This window comes from Triticum aestivum, chromosome 5B (assembly GCF_018294505.1).
Source record: "Triticum aestivum cultivar Chinese Spring chromosome 5B, IWGSC CS RefSeq v2.1, whole genome shotgun sequence".
Lineage (NCBI taxonomy): Eukaryota > Viridiplantae > Streptophyta > Magnoliopsida > Poales > Poaceae > Triticum > Triticum aestivum.
The window spans coordinates 645,089,623-645,113,880 of NC_057807.1; the positions used below are offsets into that span (position 1 = coordinate 645,089,623).

Below are 24,258 nucleotides of genomic sequence, written 5' to 3' on the forward strand. Positions count from 1 at the left end.
TAGATTTGTCTCACTAATTTCATGTCGTTTTACAAGATCTGACCCAAGAGACAAAAAGATGACTATCAATCCTTTAAATTTGTCATATTGGACCAATTTCATTTAATCCTTCCTCCATTGTTTTTGTGTGTTGATGCCTAAAGTTATTCTTGCATGCTTTGTCGCGGCGCCTCAGCTTGTTACTGGAATTCCTAGGTAGCTATCTTGCTGAGCCGAGTCTTATTGACTAAAGTTGTCTCCTATTCTTGCCATCAGTTATTGTCGCTTCATCGACTTTTCTTGCTAGGCAGACCACTAGACTAGACAACTAATCCTTGGGTAAGAGCAGAGAAGTAGATTCTCAAAGCTAAAAAATGTTGCCTTTAATATTTCAAGTTCTCAAGGCTAAAACAATCTTGTGATTATGTGTTTGTAGAGAAAGGAAGTGCAGAAACTGACAGGCTACAGGGCATCAGAGTTAAAGGATTGCATTACAACCATACCTGATTTGCGGCTCGATAGAAAGAGTCCATCTTTACCAGCAATTCGAGACAAAAGTATAAGCAACACAGGGTACGCGCAACTCCAACAGTTATCTAGTATTCCTCTAGTTATCGTGGTAGCGTTCATCTAATCCTCTAATCATTTGGAACAATTCAAATGTTTATCAACGATGTTTCCTCCTATAGATGATGCTGGAACAGTTATCGTGTTGGAAGCTATTAAGAGGCTGGAGGTTTTAAAGTCTAAGCAAGAGCTTTTCAAATTCATTTAGGAGCTAGTCTATCACAAGCAGGAGGCCAGGTATGCAATCATCTTTCATAGAATCATAATTCTGTATGATATGTTGGAACATTGTGCCTTGATCTGTTTGACCACATATCTGTAGTGTTTGATATATACTGATCCATTGCCTTCACTAATTCTTTTTCTTTTGATTTGTTACATGTGAGTTAGTACCTACACCTACCTTTCTACCAATGGTTGTACTAGACATAGACCTCACTAACATAGCTTGCATGGATAATCATCATGGTGCTTGTTTTTGCTATCTAACTATTGTCATCTCGATATCCTGGTAGTGTAACATTCTTTGTTGAATCAAAATAAAATCCTACAGATCTAAGTCATTTCCAAATGAATGATCTGAGTCATTTCCTGTGATCTATGTTCAATGAATTTAAATGTTAGAGCTCTTACCTTTTGGAATTAAAATCTTTTGAAATCATATGGTTATACCTTTATTTCTTCCTCTCGCTCTTCACTAGGGAGGGTTGAGAAAATTCATAGTCCTTACTAATGTACCGTGGATTTGTCATGCTTCTTAGCAGTAATTCTGTCCTTGTATTTATACCCTATACTTTTGCTTTGGTGTCCATTCAAGAGCCATTACTAGCCTAACTGTTCTTTTGTTCCTTCTTATCAAAGAAGCTTATGACGCACTGCCTAAAAGTTCTTCTGTACCATATTTTAGACTCAAAAGTCAGATAAATAGATGGATGAGTAATCATTCGTCGCCTTGTATTTTGTATATTTTTTAAACTCATGAACATAAATAAATGGATGAATATTATTATTATTGTTATCATGAATATTTTTTGAATTGATGACTTTTATAATCTGTCAAAATCGGTAGTAGTCATTTTTTTTCGAGAAGGATCTGCTGGGTTTTTTTTTTTTGAGGCATTGCTGTTTTTTTTCTAGCGGCTTCTGTTCAGACGCAAAAAAGAGAGCAACGGGGGACACGAGAGGGGGGAACACTATTCTTGGGCCTGGCCCAAGCGTAGCGGCCTTATAGCGGCAACAACAATTCATAGCACTTTGTCACCCCTGTTACAAAAAAAAAGCACTTTGTCACCCCTAAAAAACAAAAAATTCCTAGCACTTCGTGTTAGGAAAAAAACAATTCCTAGCACTTTTCCCTCCAAAAAAAAAAAGAAGAAGAAGAATTGCTAGCACTTCCAGTCTTCCACCCGGCCGCTGCTGCCTTCCTTCTCCACCAGACCACCAAGAGGCCAAAGATGCTGGCGGCCGGCGCCGACCGCACCTTGCCGCACGGGGCGACGGCGCTGGAGATCCCTGCACCCTCCGACCGCCCGGCCTTCGTAACCTGCCCGTCCTTCGGCAACGTCCCTCCTGCCGCCACCGCGGTCCACCTGCCGCCGGAGATGCTCAGGGAACCCCGGGCCAGAAGAACCAGGGCGTGCCTCAGCTTCGCCTCCGACCCCGAGGCGGAGCACCACGCGCGGCGCCTCGCGTACGCCTACATCACCCCGCCGGAGGCCCCGTGCCGGGCCGACGCGGGGCCCTTCATCCGCCGCGCCTTCCGCACCCTCGCCCTCGACCTGCCGCAGAACTTCGAGCTCCTCCCGCCGGCCCGCCGCGCCGACGCGACCGTGCGGTTCCGCACCCCCGACCTCCGGGAGGCGGCCCTGCGGCGGCAGCCGTTCGTGCTGGACGGCGTCACCGTGAAGCTGCTGCGCGAGCAGGCCCCCGCCGTCCGGCGCGTCTCGAGCGACTACATCATCCACGCGGCCCTGCGCGACTACCCCGTCGAGCAGCGCACGCGTAAGGGGATCGAGAGCAACTGCTTCAGATTCGGGTTTGTGCTTGAGATCGACCCGGCCTGCTTCACGGCGCCGGACCTCGCCACCGTCCGCGTCGTCCTTGAGCTGGAGGACCCTCGGGAGATCCCCCACGAAGTACGGATCGACTACTGCGACGGCCATGGCTCTGCCAACGTCGTCCCCGTGGAGATTGTCAGGGTATGGCACCGCTCACACTCGTACCACGCCAATGGACAGTACATTCCTCTCTTCCAGGCCGCTTGATGAATCTCAAGCTCTCATAAGCTTGCTTCTTTTAATTAGAGCCATAACCAGTTAGTTGTTCAGTTAATTAGATATGACCAGTTAGTTCTTCAGGGAATGTGATGCATGTCTAGCACTATAGCTAGGCCTAATCTGTGGTGGGAGCTTAACAGGGTTGCACTATTTTGGTAGCAAATCTGGGCCTTAGCTGCAATTATGCACTATTTTATTGTGAAATCTGAGTTGGTTGGGGTGAGGCAATTAACGGGTTGGAACTTGAAACATCTTGCAGGGGCAAGTCAATATATTAGTTTTATGTAGGTCAGGTTCTTAATTAGTAACAAGCTTAGTTAGCTGCTAGTATGTGTTTGTGGATGATGTTGATGCAATGTGATGCAAGCTTAGTAGCGTAGCTTGGTTGGGGTTTAATCAGTGGTCGAAGCTACTGTTCCTTAACTGTAGTCATGCATGATTTTCTTGTGAATTTTTGAACTTGAAACAGTTTGCAGGAGCAAGTCAGTCCATACGATCCTGTCTTTCTCCAATGTTCTCTGAACATACGTGCTATAGTAAGCCTATAACAAGATATACGCTACACCTGAATCAGTATCAAATGGACTAACCGCACTAGCAAACCAAATGAGTTTTTATAGCTGCTACATACTCTGCAAATAGTATCAGCATTGGTCAGTGTGGTTGTTTTTCTTTCTTTCCGATTCAAAAAGTGGATGCTTTTGTGTGCAGTCTTGCTATGTAGTTACAGTTACCCAGAATTACCACAGATTAAAATATATCCTAGAGTATGTAGTTACAATCACCAAAAGTTTGACAGCAAAGCAACCACACATGCTATGCTGAATGGTAGTCGCTCATCGAGCAGATCATCATCTATTTCTGAGGACTGCTACATGTTGGCTTGGTTGGCTTGATTCCGCGAAGTTCACTTTGGAGCACGGCCTATAAAGGTGACACTAGTTCAAACCAAATTGATGGAAACTTTAAATCCTACTGACATTCTTCTTCAAATACCAAAATTCTTGTGAGAAATACCCCAAACTACACTGACCCTAAGCAGGTTTAGGCAGGATAATAAAAGATAGTTGCCATTTCTTTATATTCTCTCTAATTCTACAGTTCGTCTGCCTGAAGGTGGAACCTGAATTTCTCAGCCACATGGAAACCTAAACTGAATTTGACATTGTTAGTTGGGAAGCATAGTTAAATAATGCAGCAAAACATGTTTTAAAGTTGTCCAGTTTATGTTCTTTAAAATATGATTTTGGTCCTGGGTGCCTCCAAGATTTAATTCTTTTTACCGCTCGTGCCAAGCGGTCTCCAGATTTAGTATGGCCTGATATTCTCCATTTGAAAGCGTGAACATCTTACATTTGTTTTAGCCGTAAACAGTTGTAAGTCAAACTTCCATCCTTTTTTCTTCGCAAAAATAATTTCATCATTTTCCTGTGTCACATTATCTGCACAAATCATCTACTGTACCATGTTAGCTGTGGCGTGCTGCATTATCATGCATACAAGCTAGTTGTAACATATCCTAAAAAGGAAGCAAGACATGATGCTCAGAGAAAGAAGTGGGTACTAAAGGGTGTGTGCCGCCTCTTGCAAGTGTACTAATAAGGTCTTTGCTAACTGTGTGCATTGTTTACAAGTTTGAATCATCGTTTTTTGCTTATTTTTTTGCTGGAAATGTAAACATGAACAAATAATTTTTGGTATGTGATGTTTTGGTTGTTGTCGATCTTTGATGATTTTAGCGTCAGAGCCTGACTTGAAGTACTAGCATTTTGGACGGTTTTGTACTTTGGTAGTACAACGCTGGAAGCAATGTCCGATTTTAGTAAGTGTACACTGGTAACTGAATGCCTAATGAAGATATGCAGTTTTGTTTGATAAAAGGATTTCTTCTATCAAGAGAAACCAGACTACAAAGTTGTGGTTGATGCGTGTTTTGGTTGTCTGAACTCAAAAGATGCAGTGTTCTCTTCTACAAAAAGAAACCATAATGCCTGGAGGCTCCATACAAGAGGCAAACCTCATGAAATTCAGTTTGAAAGTGTCAACTCTGGTCAGAGTGAAATTCAGGCTCCTCTTGCTTGACCAAGTTCACAGGATCAGGGGCAATGCCCTTTTCATCTGAAAATTCTCTTCAGGATTACAAACGGCAAAATAAAAAATAAATCCTAGGCGCGGACGCGCGGTGAGATTGAACATGACAGCTGCCATTTATTTACCAACACAATGTATTAGTACAATATATATATCCTCTCTAATTGTACCAAAAAGATCATCGTCTCTACTCGTGTATTTCTTTTCATCTGCCTGAAGATGTAGTACTGTCTTTCTTTTCATCTGAAGGTATACTCGTGTACTTTTCATCTGTCTGAAGGTGTACTTCTCATCTATCTGAAGAAGGTGAAACCTGTATTCTGTCAGTTGCACCATTTCAACCCAAACTGAATCAACTGACTGATTAACGAACACTGCAACTGAAACATGAAGCTGATAAAAAAACCTGTAGAGCATTCGCATGAGCTCCAGATCCTTGGCACTGGATTGCGCTAGCGCCTTGACACGCGGTCTGCTATTACTCCACTGAGAAATGAAATGATCCGCTCGCGCAACCGATGGCGAATAGGCTGTTTAGCCCGGCCCAGCTTCTGTTGTCGAAACCTACGAAGTTGCAAGTACAAGTGCTCAAGCTCTTCGCCGACTGTGTGCATTGTTCTCAACAAAAAAAAAGTGTGCATTGTTACCAAGTTTGAAACGGTGTTTCTCTCTTTTTTTTTCCAATAAGTATTGTACTACTGCAAGTTTGTTGGAAATATAAACACCAACGAATAATTTTGGCATGCGGCGTTTTGGTTGTCGTCAACGTTTGATGATTTTAGCGTCAGAGTGTGGTTTGATGTAAGCATGTTGGAAGGTTTGCTACTTGCGTGCGACGCTGGAAACAAAATCGATTTGAGTAAGTACACTGGAAGTACCTGAATGCCTAATGAGTTTGCCCGGAGGCGCCGCACAGGAGGCAAATGCAAATTCAGTTTAGAAGTAATCCAAGTCGGAAGGAGTATTTTAGTTCTACATACATCCATTTATATCCTTTTTTGCGACAAATAGTTCGGGACGGAGGGAGTACATAATTCAAAAACTTGCTTAATCAATTTTGATAATTTCACTGCACATCAAAAAATGCTTATACAATGTCAAAAATTGAAACTTCGCACAACTTTTAATTTTTTATAGCATTCAATAAAAATGTTTGTGATAATTTAAATGTTTATACAATGTACTCCCCCCGTCCCAAAATTCTTGTCTTAGATTTGTCGAGATACGGATGCATCTAATACTAAAACGTGACTTGATACATCCGTATTTAGACAAATCTAAGACGAGAATTTTGGGGCGGAGGGAGTAAGACAATGTTCACATATTTTTTAAGTGTTTCATATGACTCAGAAAAATGTTGGTGACATTTTTTTTAAATGTTCACGCGTTCAAAAGTATCTTCATTACTTTACAATGTAAACAAATGTTCATGTAATTTCAATTATTGTTTGGTGCCATTAAAAGCATATTTATCGTGTATTTGAAAATTGTTTAGCATGAAAAAAATGTTTAAACTTGCATGTGGTGAAATATTCCTCATGTACCTGGAAAATGTTCAACGTGTATAAAAAATGATCCGTGTGTATACAAGAAAAATGTACAACATGTATTTAAAAAATTATATATGTGTTGAGAAAAAGGAACAGAAGAAAAAAAAAGCAGAATAAAAAAATATTGAAACCGTAAAAAAAGGAAAAAAGAAAAGACTAGGTGGAACCTTCCCAAAACCTCTGAAAGTTTCCACGAGTAGCGCTACTCCCAGAACTTCCCAAAACTGCTTGACTGGGCTATTGCCCGCAATAAGCGAGATAAAGCCCCTCAAAGGAGCGTCCCTCTTATTTGATGCTTTATGTGTTTTTTTTGGTCTATTTGCTGCTTTTTTTGCTAGAATAACTTTCGATCTATTCATCAACTGTCAAGGTAGTACAAAGAACACTAGAAGTAAAAAAAAATACATCTAAATCCGTAGACCACCTAGCGACGACTAGTAGCACTGGAGCGAGCCGAAGGCACATCGCCGCCTTCGCCCCTCCCTCATCGGAGTCGCGCAAACCTTATTGTAGTAAATAGTCAAGAATTCGTCGTGCTTTACTACTTTATATGTGTAGTAGGGCTAGCTCTGCCTAAGCAAACCAATAATGGGCTCACCATTGGTGTTGCCCCATTGACTCATATTTTAATAAAAGAACAAAGACATATACTTTTACTTAATCAATTTGTAAATATAATTTAAATGAGCTTAATAATAAAATGATGTATAGTAAAATAATAAGTGTCGATGTAGATAAAATAACTGTTCATATATTTGAAATGATATTTTATTGTCATATTTATATTTACGAAACATATTAGCATATAGTTGAGAAAATTATATTTCTTAGAATAGTCTTTTTTTTGTGTTAGATAGATATGTTCACACAATCTCTTGTCACTACTAATAGGTCATCATCAGTGATGTTTCATGTCTTCATCGGCGATGGTTGCCTCACTGCAGATGGTCCGCCCTTATTACCGATTGTGTGTCACTCTTTAGCAACCTTCACTGCCACAAAACCTAGGAGACTTTTTCTAACTCCGTATCTTTTTTTGCAAAAATAACTCTATATCTTTAGTAAAACCCATAACTATTTATTATGATATTTCTAACAAAAAAAATTGATGGAACGAATTATTCATGGAAGGAATATAATTATCATCTCAAAAAAGGCACAGCGTGCGTGCACACTCGATGCATGCATGTATCGCTGACTCGACCAATGTACAGGTATCTCCCAACAGTGCGCAGTATGCTATCTTTGCCATCATTGTCAGCCTGAAGAATCCTGGCAAAAGGGCTAAAGAATAAAGATACACACATCAAATCGGAGGCCTTCTTTCCCAGATTTTTTGTTCAAAAAGACCTCGCGTCCAACAAAATTGACAAAAAAAACCACATTCAAACGAAATTGACAGAAGAGACCACCCTAGCCGTGGCGGCAGGTGCGGCAGCCGACGCGTGGCACCTGCCGCCACACTGGCAACAGCCAGCCAATGCCCAAAACGGAACGTGGGGCTGCATGTGATCCCTGCTGCCTAGTGGCGTGGCGGCATGACTGTTTGCCTACGTTTCATTTCGTCTGCATTTTGTTTCGTCTGATAAATAAGGGCGTTTCGTCTGTGTTTTGTTCTATCTATGTTTTGTTTCGTCTAATGAATAATGCCATAGATTCGTATGTCCCTACCGTTGATTCCTATACATATAGTGCACTGTATTTGCAAATAATAATCGTTTATTTACAAATAAAGCCTTCGGATCTCATCGTCGGCCTCCTCGCACCGGCCTCAACGCCTGACAGAACATTACCGTCGCAAGCCTCATTGTCGGCCTCCTCATGCCGGGATTCACCCGGCGGACTTTCACCGCCGCGGTCTCATCGTTGGCCTCCTCGCCCGGCGGAACTGCTCCGCCGCGGGCCTCATCGTCGGCCTCTTCGCACCGGCCTCATCGCCTGGCAGACCTTCGTCGTCGCAGGCCTCATCGTCGGCCTCCTCACGCCGACATCATCGCCAAGCGGACCTTCACCGCCGCGAGCCTCATCGTCCGGCAGACCTGCTCCATCGCAGGCCTCATCGCCGGCCTCCTCACGTCGGCCTCAACACCCGTCTGCCTCCTCGCGTACCTTCCCCGCCGCTTCTCATTATGGGCCTCCTCGCACCGACATCATCGCCCGACAGACCTTCACCGTCACGGGCCTCATTGCCAGCCTCCTCGCGCTAGCCTCATCGCCCAGCGAACTTGCTCCGTCGCTAGGCTCATCGTCGGCCTCCGGTGGCGAAGGTCCGCTGGGCGATGAGACCGACGATGAGGCCTGCGACATCAAAGGTCCGACGGGCGATGAGGCCGGTGCGAAGAGGCCGACGATCTGGCCCGCGGCGGAGCAGGTCCGCTGGGCGAGGAGGCCAGCGCGAGGAGGCCGACGATGAGGTCTGCGGCGGCGAATGTCCGCCAGGCGATGAGGCTGGTGCGAAGAGGCCGACGATGAAACCCGCGGCGGTGAAGGTCCGCCGGGTGAATCGCCCAACGCGAGGAGGCCGACAGTGAGGCCTGCGGCGGTGATGTTCCGCGTGGCGTTGAGGCCGGTGCGAGAAGGCCGATGATGAGGCCCGCGACGGAGGCTCGTATTATTATTCATAAATTAACAATTATTATTTGCAAAAATAGTGGACTGCATGCCTAGGAATCAATAGCAGGGACATAGGAATATGTGGTATTATTCGTCAGACGAAACGAAACGCAGACGAAACAAAACATAAATGAAACTAGCAGCAGACAAACAGTCCTGCCGCCACCCCACTAACCGGCAGGGAGCACATGCAGCCCCCCGTTCCGTTCTTGGGTGCTTGCTGGCTGTTATGCGCCTGCTGCCGCCAGGCCATGTGGTGGCATGGGCTGCCGCCTGCCGGCGTGGCGGCAGGTGCCACGCGTCGGCTGCCGCATCTGCCGCCACGGCTGGGCTGGTCTCTTCTGTCAATTTCATTCAAAGGTAGTTTTTTTTGTCAGCCACGCGTCGGCTGCCGCATCTGCCGCCACGGCTGGGCTGGTCTCTTCTGTCAATTTCATTCAAAGGTAGTTTTTTTTGTCAATTTTGTTGGGCAGGTAGTCTTTTTGGACAAAAATTCTCTTTCCCAGGGAAAAAACAAGGGAAATTCCCCAACGAAAGATACATGTAGATGGAGTAGTATCTAGCCACGGGACAACCAGTGGCTTGCGTGCTCCTACATGGTTCACACAGACTGTATTCCCCTCGATCCTCTGTGCCAAATGAAAAGTGACTAGTACTCTACTACAAAGTTAAAGCGACTAACAAAATGCAAAGTGTAAAAAAAGTGTAGAAATTGGCCATGTCAACCTAGCTAGTCTCACAAAACAATTTAGTAGAGATAAGCTAAGCATCAGCATGTTCAACGGGGGATATGCTTCGCCATATGCTAAGCAAGGCCGGAACGAATGGATTGGAAATTCAGAATCATGACATCAACCTAAATGATTGAATCCTACAGGTAGCATTGCCGGCTCGGCCTTGATAGACACCCAGAGGGACTGAGAGGGAGAGCATCGCGTGGAAGGTCTGCATGCAGTTTTTTTCTCTCTTCAAGTCAAAATTTGCCGTCTTTATGATTGAATTTGTGACTCATCACTGTCCTCGAGCTTTGACAAACTGGCATGCTGACCAGTTGCCGCGTTGCCCATGTCACCTGTAACTTCAGACTGTGTAGCATGAAAGCTTAACAGGGGCACATTCTAACCGGGTATGTGTACTGCTTGGCATTGTCATTCGGAAAGGTCGAAAAAGACAGAAAATGATATTCATGGAGTGATAAGTCCTCGAGTCAACAGCTAAATGGGTACCATAAAAATACAAACACTACTGTACTCAATCTTGATTGCGAAAGAACACGGACAGAATCTTGACAGAAATATTACTCTACAAGTTTTTTTTTTAGAAATGGAGGAAAACCCCCGGCCTCTGCATCTCTTGACGCAAACAGCCGTGTTACTCTACAAGCTAGAACTTGAAATTTAAAGTGATCAAGGAAAATGCAAGGTGTAGAAAAAGTGTAGAAATCGTCCATGTCAACCTAGCCAGTCTCGCAATAAATAAAACTTATACTAATAGTAGAGATAGCTAAGCATCAATTTGTTCAACGCGGAATATGTTTCGCCATATATATATATATATATGCTAATTAAGCTATGCCGGAACGAATGGATCAGAAATTCAGAATCATGACATGAGCAAATTACTGAAACCTGTATTTCTTTGCATCATTGCCGGCCGGCCTTGATAGATAGACACCCATAGACTAGAGCGCGAGCGTCATGTGGAAGCTCTGCAGGCAGTTTTCCTTTTCGAGTCAAAATTTTGCCGTCTTGGACAAACTCGCTGCCCTCGAGCTTTGACAAAATTGGCACTTGGACTTCGGTTTATGTAGCGTGAAGGCTAACAGGGTATATGTACCGCCTGTCGGTTGTCATTCAGAAAAGTGAAAAAGGAGGATATTGTGGATGGGAATATATATTTTGTGATAAGTCCTCGAGTCAACAGCCAAATGAGTGCCACAAAATCCAAGCAATCGTGATCGCGAAAGAGCAAAAGGCTGGACAGAATCTCGAAAGCCAACGCTGGGTACCGTCCAGTCCAGTCCAGTCCGGTGGTGCATGCATGGCCTCAAATCATTTGCGGCGAAGTGCCTAGTGGCGGATAGAAAGATGCAAAGCCATACATTTTACATAGATAGATGATGAGAAAGGCAGCTGGTCTTTTGCAAATTGCCACGGCCACGGCCTGTGAATATCGTTGTCCCCTTTTGCCTTTGTCACCTCCACTTGATCGCACTGTCCCCCAACAGTGACGGTACCTTCATGCGTCTGAAGTGGACTCGCTATAGCTGCAAGACTGGGATGAATGCATAGTGCTTGTCTGAACTCAAAGTTGAAACACATGGCGATTTCCCCATTGTCGGCGTAGGCCTGGAATTTGAGCCGAGTCGACGTCGAGCCGGCCAGGGGGAAATTCCGCCACTTGACTTTCGTTGTTAGGTAGATGGAGAGATTCGAACCTATGTGGCTCGAGTGGGTACTTGCCATTGCGCTAGGAGGCTCTCCCCTTTTTTTTGAGTTTGCTAACCACATGTCCCACGTGGTAGGAGGCTCTCCCCTGAGTTAGTTATTAGTTCAAAAAGTGAAAAATTGTTTTCATGAAAAGACAGTGAAACTTGTAAACAACATTTATAAAATTATATGTATGCACACTTGTTCAACTTCACAAATTACAACATCAATAATTTAGGTCCCGCAAAAAAAAAGCTCTGTCTACAAGCAGGCGCAAAAAAAAAATCTACTGGGCTGGCTCATTAGTTAATGAGTTCGAGCCAAGCCTACTCGCAAACAAAACCAAAAAAAAAGCCACGAGCCACTCATTTATTTGCTAGCTAGCGCTGGTCGCCGTGCGTTCGGCGTGCCAAACCCAATCGCTGGTCAAACAAGCCCGCCCGTCTCGCTCCGGCGCGCCCACACGGCGACGTCCGCCCCGGTCGGTGGCCCGGTGGGAACGGCACGGGCGCCATATTCTTCTTCCCCGGCGCCCGCTCATGCGCAAACAAACAAACGACTTGGCTAGCTCGATCGGAGTCAACTCTCAGCTCCGTACCCGTAGCTCCGCTCGCCCGTCCGACTTGGCTGCCTCCCTACTCTACTCGAGTCCACTCCAGCGAGCACAATCCCCGGATATTCCCCGCAAATCATACGGCCCGGCCTTCAAAATCTCTCATCTGTTATTAGGGCTCATTTGTTAGAGCCTGGCGGAACCAGAAAAGGATTCCTTCCTGCTTGCTCTCCTATATTACCCCATCCTCGTCCGTTCCTCCCTTCCTCGTCCTCGCACTGAACGAGCCACAGCCTCCCTCTGTTTCCTCGTCCTCTCCCTCTCTGCTTCCGTTTCCACGCTCGCCTCGCCACGCCACAAGAGACAGGCATGGGGGCTCGCCGGCGCCTGGCGCTCCTGGCGCTCGCCGTGGCCCTCGCCGCGGCGGCGGCCACCACGGGCCACGCCGGCGTGACCAGCGCGTACCGGCGCAAGCTGGAGGCCACCGCCGACATGCCGTTCGACGCCGACGTCTTCCGCGTGCCGCCGGGCTACAATGCCCCCCAGCAGGTCCGTCCGCCGGCCGCCTCTCCGATCCCCCCCGATCTGCAACGGGTTCTTGGTCTCTCATCTTGTTTTTCGGGTGGTTCGTTGCGTACACACACAGGTGCACATCACGCTGGGCGACCAGACGGGCACGGCGATGACGGTGTCGTGGGTGACGGCGAGCGAGCTGGGCAACGGCACGGTGAGGTACGGCCCGTCGCCGGACAAGATGGAGATGTCGGCGCAAGGCACGCACACGCGCTACGACTACTTCAACTACACCTCCGGCTTCATCCACCACTGCGTCCTCAGGAACCTCAAGGTAACCAGCAGAACCTCATCAAGAAAACGAGTAGAGAACTCGAGTTGGCACACATCATGCAATGGACGCCGACCGCCATAAATTTCGCGTGTTCCTGCGTGCAGCATGGCGTGAAGTACTACTACGCGATGGGGTTCGGCCACACGGTGCGGACCTTCTCCTTCACCGCCCCTCCCAAGCCCGGCCCCGACGTGCCCTTCAAGTTCGGACTCATCGGTATGTGAATCAGTTACCACTTTTTTCGTCATGCTTGATGAACACTGGAAAATAAGATCCGTGATGTAAGAGTTGTTAGTTAATTATTGGTTACTCCATGGATCGGTATAAACAAGATGGTTCGGTAGGATCTACGACAAGATGAGGAAGGCCAGGGCCAGCATCGGTCGTCAGTCGTGTTGTCGTCGCTAGACGTTAGCCAGCATCCGATCCATGTCAGAGACCCATATGTCAGTATGATATTCATAGGTGCGTAGTTCGGCCGGCGTCCGACGTGCAAGTAGCTGACACGTCCATTTCCCTGGGGCCTGAATTTCCTGGGATGTGTCGATCAAGACAAGACAAGATGGCCATGTTGACTGCCGCAGGAAACAATGTGCACTCCTGTGCACAGCCCATGCCTGCTCCAGACCAGTGAGACAGTGAGCCAGTGTCATATCTGTTTGAGATGAATGAGGAAAGAGAATTGAAAACAAAAGATCCGCAAGAATCTCTGCGTAAGATTAATGACTTAGGACTTAGATTTGCAATACTTATAGCACATCTAGATGTGATTTAGGTTATTTCCGGAAAAGCTGTATAATTATTTTGTTTCAAGGAAGAATCAAGCTGTATAATTATTTTGTTTTGTAGGAGTAAATAATCAAGCTGGATCTTATATTCATTATTTATTAATCTTTTCTGTGATCTTGCCGGCAGGTGACCTGGGGCAGACGTTCGACTCCAACAGCACGCTGTCGCACTACGAGGCCAACGGCGGCGACGCGGTGCTCTTCGTGGGCGACCTCTCGTACGCGGACGCGTACCCGCTGCACGACAACCGGCGCTGGGACAGCTGGGCGCGCTTCGTGGAGCGCAGCGTGGCGTACCAGCCCTGGATCTGGACCGCCGGCAACCACGAGCTGGACTACGCGCCGGAGATCGGCGAGACGGTGCCCTTCAAGCCCTTCACCCACCGCTACCGCACGCCGTACCGCGCCGCCGCCAGCACGGAGCCCCTCTGGTACTCGGTCAAGATCGCCTCCGCCCACATCATCGTGCTCTCCTCCTACTCCTCCTACGGCAAGTACACGCCGCAGTGGACGTGGCTGTCCGACGAGCTGGCCCGCGTCGACCGCAAGGCCACGCCGTGGCTCATCCTGCTCATGCACTCGCCATGGTACAACAGCAACAACTACCACTACATGGAGGGGGAGACGATGCGGGTGCAGTTCGAGAGCTGGCTCGTCGCCGCCAAGGTCGACCTCGTCCTCGCCGGCCACGTCCACTCCTACGAGCGCAGCCGCCGCTTCTCCAACGTCGCCTACAACATCGTCAACGGCAAGGCCACGCCCGTGCGCGACATGGACGCGCCCGTCTACGTCACCATCGGCGACGGCGGCAACATCGAGGGCATCGCCAACAAGTAGGTTAACAAGCTCGTGCGCTCTGCTCTGAATTAGTTTGTGCAGGGTGCGGCCATGCATTGCTGACATGACAAAATGAATGAATGAATGAATGAATGCAGCTTCACGGAGCCGCAGCCGTCCTACTCGGCGTTCAGGGAGGCGAGCTTCGGGCACGCCACGCTGGAGATCAAGAACCGGACGCACGCCTACTACGCGTGGCACCGGAACCACGACGGCGCCAAGGCCACAGCCGACTCCGTCTGGCTCACCAACAGACACCACCTCCCCACCGACGACTCCAAGTGATCGGACGGATCGTCTCATCTCCGAAGCAATGTCGTGGGAGGGGACCCGTTTTACTGCCCCTTTACTTGAGCAATGTTGATCGTTGTGGCTGCGATGGGGGTTTGTTGCTTAGTTTTGGGACAGAAAAGAAGAGATCTTGGGCAGCTGCAAAATGGTTGCTACGGGACACATGACTGCCTTTTTCATCTCATGTTTTGGATGTCGTCGTCACAAATGTCTTGAGCTCGAGCTGTAGTTAGTGCAATTAGTCATGTAACCTTAAGGGTAAAGCTCCTGCGCGTAGTCTCGTTTGAAATAAAATAACACAAGAGATTTGGGAGGTACTTCTCAAGCACCTGCTCTGCATTCAACTATATACAGATGTGTTCACTGAAACTGTGCATGATCATCAGATCATGTGCAGAGAGCATCCTTTCTTCTAAATATAATATTCGAACGTGCTCCACGCTCCTGATTTCTTACCTGGCAGGTAATCAGATGGCCAGAGTATAGCAAAGATATTGCTAGGGTAATTGGGAACACCAAACTCCAGAATATGCTAGGGTCTGACGAATTTTTTGAGCCTTAAGTGGGCTGCAGTCCATGAAGCCCATTTTGCACTATTTTTTTAATCTATAGAATATATATAAACTACAATCCTGTGTTATAAATAATATACATATAAATAAAATTAATTGCATTACAGAAAATAATCATGTATTAATTTAACATTTATCCGCATAATTAGATTATAAATTACAAAACTATTCATGTAATACTTTGCATATTTAATAAAAATATAAAAGTAATTTTACATGTTTTTATATATTTTAGTAATCCTTATAGAAATTTGAAAGTGTTCATAGTTTAAAAGAAAATATTCAGGTACTCTCTCCGTTCCACAATATAAGAACGTTTTTCAAGCTATGTGCTCCCTCTGTCCCACAATATCAGAACATTTTTCAAGCTATGCTGGAGTAGTATATTAAAGTGTCCATGCTTTAATAAAGTTTTTGTTAATAAATGTTCACTGTTTAAAATAATATTTGTGTAGTATATAAAAGTGTTCATGCTTTAAGAAAGTTTATATTTTTCTATATATTTCAATAAATGCTTATATAAGTTTACAATGTTCATGTTTTAATAAAATATTTATGTACTTCATAAAAGTGCTCTTTTTTTGAAAATTATTTTATTTATAATCCACAATTATAATCACATATATTTTTTATTTTTAAGAAAAATAATAGTCATAATGGGCCATAGGGATTATAATCCCCTTAAGACTAAAACATTACAAAAATCGACTTCCATCGATGGCTCCCGGATCCGATCTGACATCAAGTTCGAGAGAACTGGCTTGTGCTGCTCATGGATCTGTTGCGACGCCAAACCCTAGAGGATCCGCTTTCCGTGGAAATTCGCAGAGTACTCCAGGTTGCCGAATCTGACGATTCGGCCTGCAGCGTAATTCTTGACCTGGCCAAGGTGGCTCATCGAGCCAGTGACAAAAGTGGTGATGTCGAAGATGAACATCCGGCCTGACGCGTAAATCGCATAGGAACCGAGCTGAACTCCTATCGGGCCCTTGAGTTCACCAAGTGGGACCTACATGGGCCAACACTACCGGAGCTAAACCTGGTAGATCGCTTGGTAGGGTATCTCGGCTAGGCGATTGAGGTGGTAACATGAGACAAAGTTTTAGTTAGGTTCAGGCTCCCGTGGTGAAGATAGTACCCTACTCCTTCTCATGTATATTGCGATAGGGGTGTGTACAGAGTACAGATGAATACCAAGGGATTGTATGTTGTCTGTCGACGAGCCTAGCCGCCGGCTTATATAACATGCCGGGGGTCCTATGGTTATAGATCCTAGTTTACTACGTTGATGGAGGTAGAGTCTTCCACAACTTTGGTATCTTTGTTTGTATGCCAAGTCTTCTGAAGTCTTCATATAACTTATCATGGGCCGCCCAAAGTGGCCCAGATTGGAACCGACCTAGGGGTTCTCGGCCCGACCCACCAGGTCAGGCCCCAACATGGTGAGAGACTCCTCAGCCGGAACACCGTCACTCTGTAAACTTGTTTAGCGTTGAAACTGTGAATGACAATGTGTTGAGAACATGAATCCCTTCTCCCTCCGCCACATAATTTAAGACGTTGTTACATCTAGTATGCGCTCACATATTAGATGTACTAACGTCTTATATTATGGGGCGGAGGGAGTAATAAATATACTATTCGAATGTGCTCCATTCTTGATGTTTACTACACAACTTTATTCTTGTAGACACGTGTTGGGCCTTCAAATGCAGAGTTTTGTAGGACAGTAGCAATTTTCCCTCAAGTGGATGACCTAAGGTTTATCAATCCGTGAGAGGTGTAGGATGAAGATGGTCTCTCTCAAACGACCCTGCAACCAAATAAAAGAAATCTCTTTTATCCCCAATACACCCAATACAATGGCAAATTGTATAGATGGCAAATTGTATAGGTGCACTAGTTCGGCGAAGAGGTGGCGATAAAAGTGTAATATGGATGGTAGAAATGTATTTTTATAATCTGAATAGATAAGAACAACAAGGTAGTAAATAGTAAACAGGCACAAAAACGGTATTGCAATGCTTAAAAACAAGGCCTAGGGTGCATACTTTCACTAGTGCAATCTCCCAACAATACTAACATAGTTGGATCATATAACCATCCCTCAAAGTGAGATGAAGAATCACTGTAAAGTTCCTATCTGGCGGAGAACATAAGACATAATTGTTTCTAGGGTACGAAACAACCTCAAATCTATTCTTTCCGTTCGATCTATTCAAGAGTTCGTACTAAAATAACACAAAGCTATTCTTTTCGTTCGATCTATCCTAGATTTCGTACTAAAATAACACCAAAGCAAATTCAGATTTATAATATTCAATCCAACACAAAGAACTTTAAAGAGTGCCCCAAGATTTCTACCGGAGAAACAAAGACAAGAACGTGCATCAACCCCTATGCATAGATTACCCCAATGTCATCGCGGGAATCCGCGATTTGAATGCCAAAACATATATCAAGTGAATCAATACGATACCCCATTGTCACCTCGAGTATTCAATTGCAAGACATATATCAAGTGTTCTCAAATCCATAAAAGTATTCAATCCGATAACAACGAAATCTCAAAGGGGGAAACTCAATTCATCACAACAAGATAGAGAGGGGAAAACACCATATGATCCGACTATATTAACAAAGCCCATGATACATCAAGATTGTGACATCTCAAGATCGCGCGTGAGAGAGATTAAACACATACCTATTGGTACAAACCCTCAGCCCCGAGGATGGACTACTCCCTCCTCATCGTGGTGGCCGTCGGGATGATGAAGATGGCCACCGGTGATGATTCCCCCCTCTGGCAGGGTGCCAGAATGGGGTCTAGATAAGGCCTTGCGGCGGCGGAACTTCCGATTTAGGGCTGCCCCCAAGGGTTTTGGAATATTTGGGATTTTATAGGGCGAAGAAGGGGTGCGGCAGGCCACCGAGGTGGGCACAACCCACCTGGGCGCGCCTGGGGGCCCAGACGCGCCCTGGTGGGTTGTGCCCCCCTCGGGGCACCCCCAAGGTGCTGCTCTGGTCCATCCTGAGTGTTCTGGTCCATAAAAAAATCCTCCAGGAGTTTCGCAGTGTTTGAACTCCGTTTGATATTGATTTCCTGCGATGTAAAAAACAAGCAAAAAACAACAACTGGCACTGGATCAATAGGTTAGTCCCAAAAAATGATATAAAGTTGCTATAAAATGATTGTAAAACATCCAAGAATGATAATATAATGGCATGAATACTTCATAACTTATAGATACGTCGGAAACGTATCAATGCTCTACATTTTCTTGTCTGGTAATCAAGTGGTCAGAGTAAAATAGTGGTGGTGTAGTTTTGTCTTGGAGGTGCTTTTTCATTCTTCTTCTGGTGCATCAACCTTTACTAAAGATCAACATGACATATGTCTCGGGAACCTCCATGGGGGAGGCTCTTCACCCTTTGCCCTCGGTTTTGGCAAGGCATGTGAAGAAGATGGTGGCCCCAACATCTTTGACGAGGTTGTCATTTGTACAAGGACCCAACTACGTTATCTGTATCGTTCTAGGCCCTAATGGGAGGGCTTTTAAGTAATTGCACTTTCGTTTAGGCCTTTCTTGTAGTGATGTGTCATATTTGCTAATTCGGTGTCAACTTCTGGGACCACCGAGTTGTTAAAGAAGAGCAATGCAATGCACCGGCTCTTATAGTTAGACCGATGAAATACTACACCATGAGAAGCCCTTCGAGAGAGAAGATAACTATGGTTTGTTAGATATAGATTCATGCCTACATTTTTCCTTCTTTAAAACACCTGAGCAGTTGACAACTCCTAAGTTGATATATCGCTTCCTTTCTTCCTTGAACAAAGGCGACCAACTCCCCTCTCGCTCCATCAGCGAGGTTGTGGGTTCTTTTCTCCTATGATTGCCGCTCCAACGATGGAAGGTCCGGGGAAACTCCGTCCCGCTGCCTCAACTATGGTTGAGATTCAGATTAGTTTGTCCGACATGGGCATTAGGATAGCATTGCCGCCTATGTTTGGAAAAAAAAATCCCTGACCCAGCCCATCCCGACGACGCCCCAGGTGGTGAACTTGAGGGGTTGTCCTTGGGAGCCTTATTCCATCGTTCGCTTGGTGCGATGGATCAAGTGGTGCTTGTTATGTATGCTGTTGATCCGGTCTTGTGTGGCGCCGTCTTTATTTGGGGGAAAGACAAAGGTCCAAGAACATTCTGGCTCGATGATATCGACAACATGCGATGGATCCCATGTTTCGAGGAGCAGTCCGATGATCCCTGGATGATGCGCAACAATAACAATGGCCTTGCCAATGGCAAACCTCTTCTTCGGCTCACAAAGGCCTATCCAGACGATGGTGCTTTTTGGTCTCCGACGACAACTAGTGGTGAGGATGCAGGTTGAAGAAATTTAAAAGGGCTTTAGTGTCGTTTTACTTTCGCGGGGAGTTTTTTTGCAAATGTTCCTCAACATCCGTCTCCTCTCGCCATCTCCCATTGTTTACGTGGGTCGTGTTGTAATTTGACATTTGTCTGCTGGTATGTGAAAATTCCTAAAAAAAGTCTCGAAATATGATTTGTACAAGGAAATGATGTCTGCTAGAACTATGTCGGTATTTCCCCAAAGAGGAAGGGATGATGCAGCACAGCGACGGTAGGTATTTTCCTCAGTGATGAGACCAAGGTTATCGAACCAGTAGGAGAACACGCAACACAATGTAAACAACCCCTGCACACAAATAACAAATACTCGCAACCCAACGTGTTAAAGGAGTTGTCAATCCCTTTCGGGTAATGGTGCAGGAAATTGGAAAGGAGACGTGATAAAGTTGTAATAGATAGGATAAATAGATCGCAAATAAAATAAAGTACAACAAGGTATTTTTGTATTTTTGGTTCAAAGGAACTGAAAATAAAAATAAAGGAAAATAGATCGCGAAGGCAAATATATTAAAGAAGAGACCCGGGGGCCGTAGGTTTCATTGGTGGCTTCTCTTGAGGAAATAAGCAAACGGTGGGAAAACAATTACTGTTGGGCAATTGATAGAACTTCAAATAATCATGACGATACCAGGCAATGATCATTACATAGGCATCACGTTCAAGATTAGTAGACCGGCTCCTGCCTGCATCTACTACTATTACTCCATACATCGACCGCTATCCAGCATGCATCTAGTGTATTAAGTTCATGGAAAAACGGAGTAATGCAATAAGAACGATGACATGATGTAGACAAGATCTATTTATGTAGAAATAGACGCCATCTTGTTATCCTTAATAGCAACGAAACATACGTGTAGTTTCTCCTTCTGTCACTGGGATCAAGCACCGTAAGATCGAACCCATCACAAAGCACCTCTTCCCATTGCAAGATAAATAGATCAAGTTGGCCAAACAAAACCCAAATATCAGAGAAGAAATACGAGGCTATAATCAATCATGCATGTAAAAGATCAAAGAAGACTCAAATAACTTTCATGGATAAAAACATAGATCTGATCATAAATTCAAAGTTTCATCGGATCCCAACAAACACACCACAAAAAAACTTACATCGTATGGATCTCCAAAAGACCATTGTATTGAGAATCAAGAGAGAGAGATAGAGAGAGAGAGGAAGCCACCTAGCTACTAACTACGGACCCGTAGGTCTACAAAGAACTATTCACGCATCATCGGAGAGGCACCAATGGACATGATGAACCCTTCCGCGATGGTGTCTAGATTGCTGGTGTTTCTAGAACTTGCGGCGGCTGGAATTGATTTTCGTTGACTCCCCTAGGGTTTCTAGAATATTGTGGTATTTATAGAGTAAAGAGGCGGTGCGGGAGGACACCGAGGTGGGCACAACCCACCTGGGCGTGCCTGGGGGCCCAGGCGCGCCCTGGTGTCTTGTGCCCCCCTTAGGCTCCCTCTCCGTTACTTCTTCGGCCCACTGGATGTCTTTTGGTCCAAAAAATCCACAAAAAATTTCACTGCGTTTGGACTCCGTTTGATATTGATTTTCTGCGATGTAAAAAACAAGCAAAATACGACAACTGGCACTGGGCAATATGTCAATAGGTTAGTACCAAAAAATGATATAAAATGACTATAAAATGATTCTAAAACATTCAATAATAATATAACAGCACGGAACAATAAAAAATTATAGATACGTTGGAGACCTATCAGAAAACAAAAGAAGTCTTAGGGGAATCGTACAATCGGATCTTCGTCGGCTTTTACTAGCATGCCCGTAAGAGCATCTATAGAAGATGTAAATTTTGAAGATGTAAAAGTAGGTGTTGTATAATTTACATCACTAAAAAGTGGTTTTTACATCTCCAAGAAGACCCAACTCCAACAAATGATGCAAAACGGAGATGTAAAACTGCAACTCCAATAAGTGATGTAAACTGGAGATGCAAAATCGGCCGGCCGCCGTGCGGCTGCTGTTCATCTGCGAACGGCCGCATTTTCACATCAAATTTTCATAATTGTAGTAACAAAAGTACATCATCGATCATAGTTTTAAATTCTACAAGCAAAATTTAATTGTCTCAAACGAAGTTGTTAGTCCAACAAATGAAAATGCACATAGACGTCACTCAATTTGCGTCCTCTCCATTCTCACTAGTGTCATTGTCGACGGTGGTCTCATCATCATCAACGACTTCTTTCTCGACATTTTCTTGTGTTGAATTCTCGTTGCCACGAACTCCACCGGAAGCACCTTCATTGCCATCTCCCATGCCGGTCATGGTGCCACCGAAGCCACCTCCCATGCCACTCATCATGTTGCCACCGAACCCACCTCCCATGCCACTCATCATGTTGCCGCCGAAGCAACCTCCCATGCCACTCATCATGTTGCTGCCGAAGCCACATCCCATGTCGGCCATGTTGCCGCTGAAGCCACTTCCCATTCCACCTCCCATTCCTCCGAAGCCACCATCCATGTTGCCACCAAAGCCACCTCCCATGTTTCCACAAAATGCACCATTCATGGCACCACCATCATGTTCATGTACCCTCCCATTACACCTCCCATTCCGCCTCCCATCATGCTTCTCATGAACATTTTCTTCTTCATCAGCATTTCATCGCGACAAAGTTCGACATACGCCTTTGCCTTGACATCAAGAGTGGATGTGTCCATGAACATAAACTTGGGTGCCTTATCCTCCACTATCTTCATCTCCTCGGCCCCTGCCTTTCTCTCCTCAAGCTCAACTTTTCTCTCCTCGGCCGCTGCCAACCTCTCTTCGGTCGTCGCCCTCTTCTCCTCGGCCGCCGCCCTCTGTCGCTCGGCTTCACTCCTCTCCTCAATTTCTTTGAGCTTCAACAATTTTCTTCTTCCGCATACTCTTTCCTCGCCATGACAATGGCATCAAATCCATCCTTGAGATCATTGTCTCCGCCCTTGGTCCCCTTCAACACTTTCTTAGTTCCATCGGGCCTATATGATTTGGTCGCCGAGTGAGGAGTGGGGCTCCTTCTCTCCTCACCCGGGGCATCTTCATCATCCTCCACCACCACACTTTTCTTCTTGGAAGCATAAAAAACTTCTCTAGTTTTTCACTTCTTCTCATCCTTGAGCTCTTTGTAGCAATGATGGAAAGTGAAAGCTTTTCCTTTCTTCTTCCTCTTCTCTCGTTTGTTGTTCCTCTCTCGAAACAATCCTTGTGCAATCATTTTGTACAACAAAACAATCAAGATGTCATCAACAAATTAGTGAACATTTCAATATTTTGTGGAAAGTGGAGAAAGCACACATGAATAGCAAACGATTATTACCAAGTCACTTTCATCACAACCACTTGAGTCCATGCGATCAACATTTGCCAAGCAACCCACCCACTTTTGACATTCCGCGTTGATGGTGCCCCAACGTTGGCGAATGGAGTCACTTGAGCGATAGTGGCCGCTAGTGTTGTGCGCATCAAAGAATTCCTTGATGTGTTGCCAATATGTGACGGCGGATTGGTCGGTCCCAACGTTTGCATCTTGAGGTACTTTCTTCCAAGCGGTGCAAATCAACAGATCTTCTTTGTTGGTATAATTTGTGGTTCTTCCCTTCAAAACAAAGCCCTCATCATCCATGTCAAGATTGTCATCACCATATTGTGGAGTTTCATATTCTTGTGATGCATACTCATCACGTGAGTACTCATCATTTGTCACATTTTGTGGCGCGCATGAAAGCTTCATCATCGAGACTACAAATGCACATACACACAATCAACTACACATTCTATTGGAATCGATAATTGGAACAACAAAGAAATGCACAAGATTTTTTTTACCTTTGCGACATATCACCGAACACGTTGGATGCCGTAGCCATCGGCGTGGACACATCTTCCTCCATGGCCGGCGGCGGCGTCGGAGGAGGTGGATGAGGAGCATCGTGGCCGGATGAGGACGCCATGGTCGCCGACAACTGCAAAACGACTGTCGAAACCGCATCCGGCTTGGACATTTTCGCCGGCCGACCTTGGTTACCCGCCAGGTTGCGGCCCTGCGCCGCTGGTCGCTTGACGCCTCCACTGCGAGGGCGCCCCCCTTCTTCTTTGCGGCCTCCAGAGTGACGGCGACCGTCCGGGGTGGGGCGAATTGGCGCGGAGGCGACTGCCACGACGGCGGCATGGGGGCGGAGGCGGCCGCGTTGGGGATAGGTGGTGCGGAGGCGACGAGCACGGCGAGGTGGGTCAGGGCACCAGCGGCGGGGCCATCGCCGTCGGCCATGGCGGCGGCGGGAGGCGGGCGGGCGGGAGTCGGACGATGGCTGGTCGCGCGAAAGGGGATAGAAGTGGCAGTTGGGCGGTTGGCGGGTGGACGCGATTTTACATCTCCTGGAGTTGGAGATGTAAATTTGCACTGCGAAGTG

At 45.9% G+C, this 24,258-nt stretch overlaps 1 protein-coding gene across 1 annotated transcript; it reads left to right on the forward strand.

Moving 5' to 3' along the window:
- The first annotated feature begins 12,174 nt into the window (after positions 1-12,174).
- Positions 12,175-15,170, forward strand: LOC123113870 (purple acid phosphatase 2). The gene is made up of 5 exons (XM_044535194.1): positions 12,175-12,607; positions 12,705-12,905; positions 13,010-13,121; positions 13,821-14,526; positions 14,629-15,170. The coding sequence occupies exons 1-5, from the start codon at positions 12,428-12,430 to the stop codon at positions 14,813-14,815; spliced, it is 1,386 nt and encodes a 461-aa protein (XP_044391129.1). The 5' UTR covers positions 12,175-12,427; the 3' UTR covers positions 14,816-15,170.
- Positions 15,171-24,258: the final 9,088 nt, after the last annotated feature.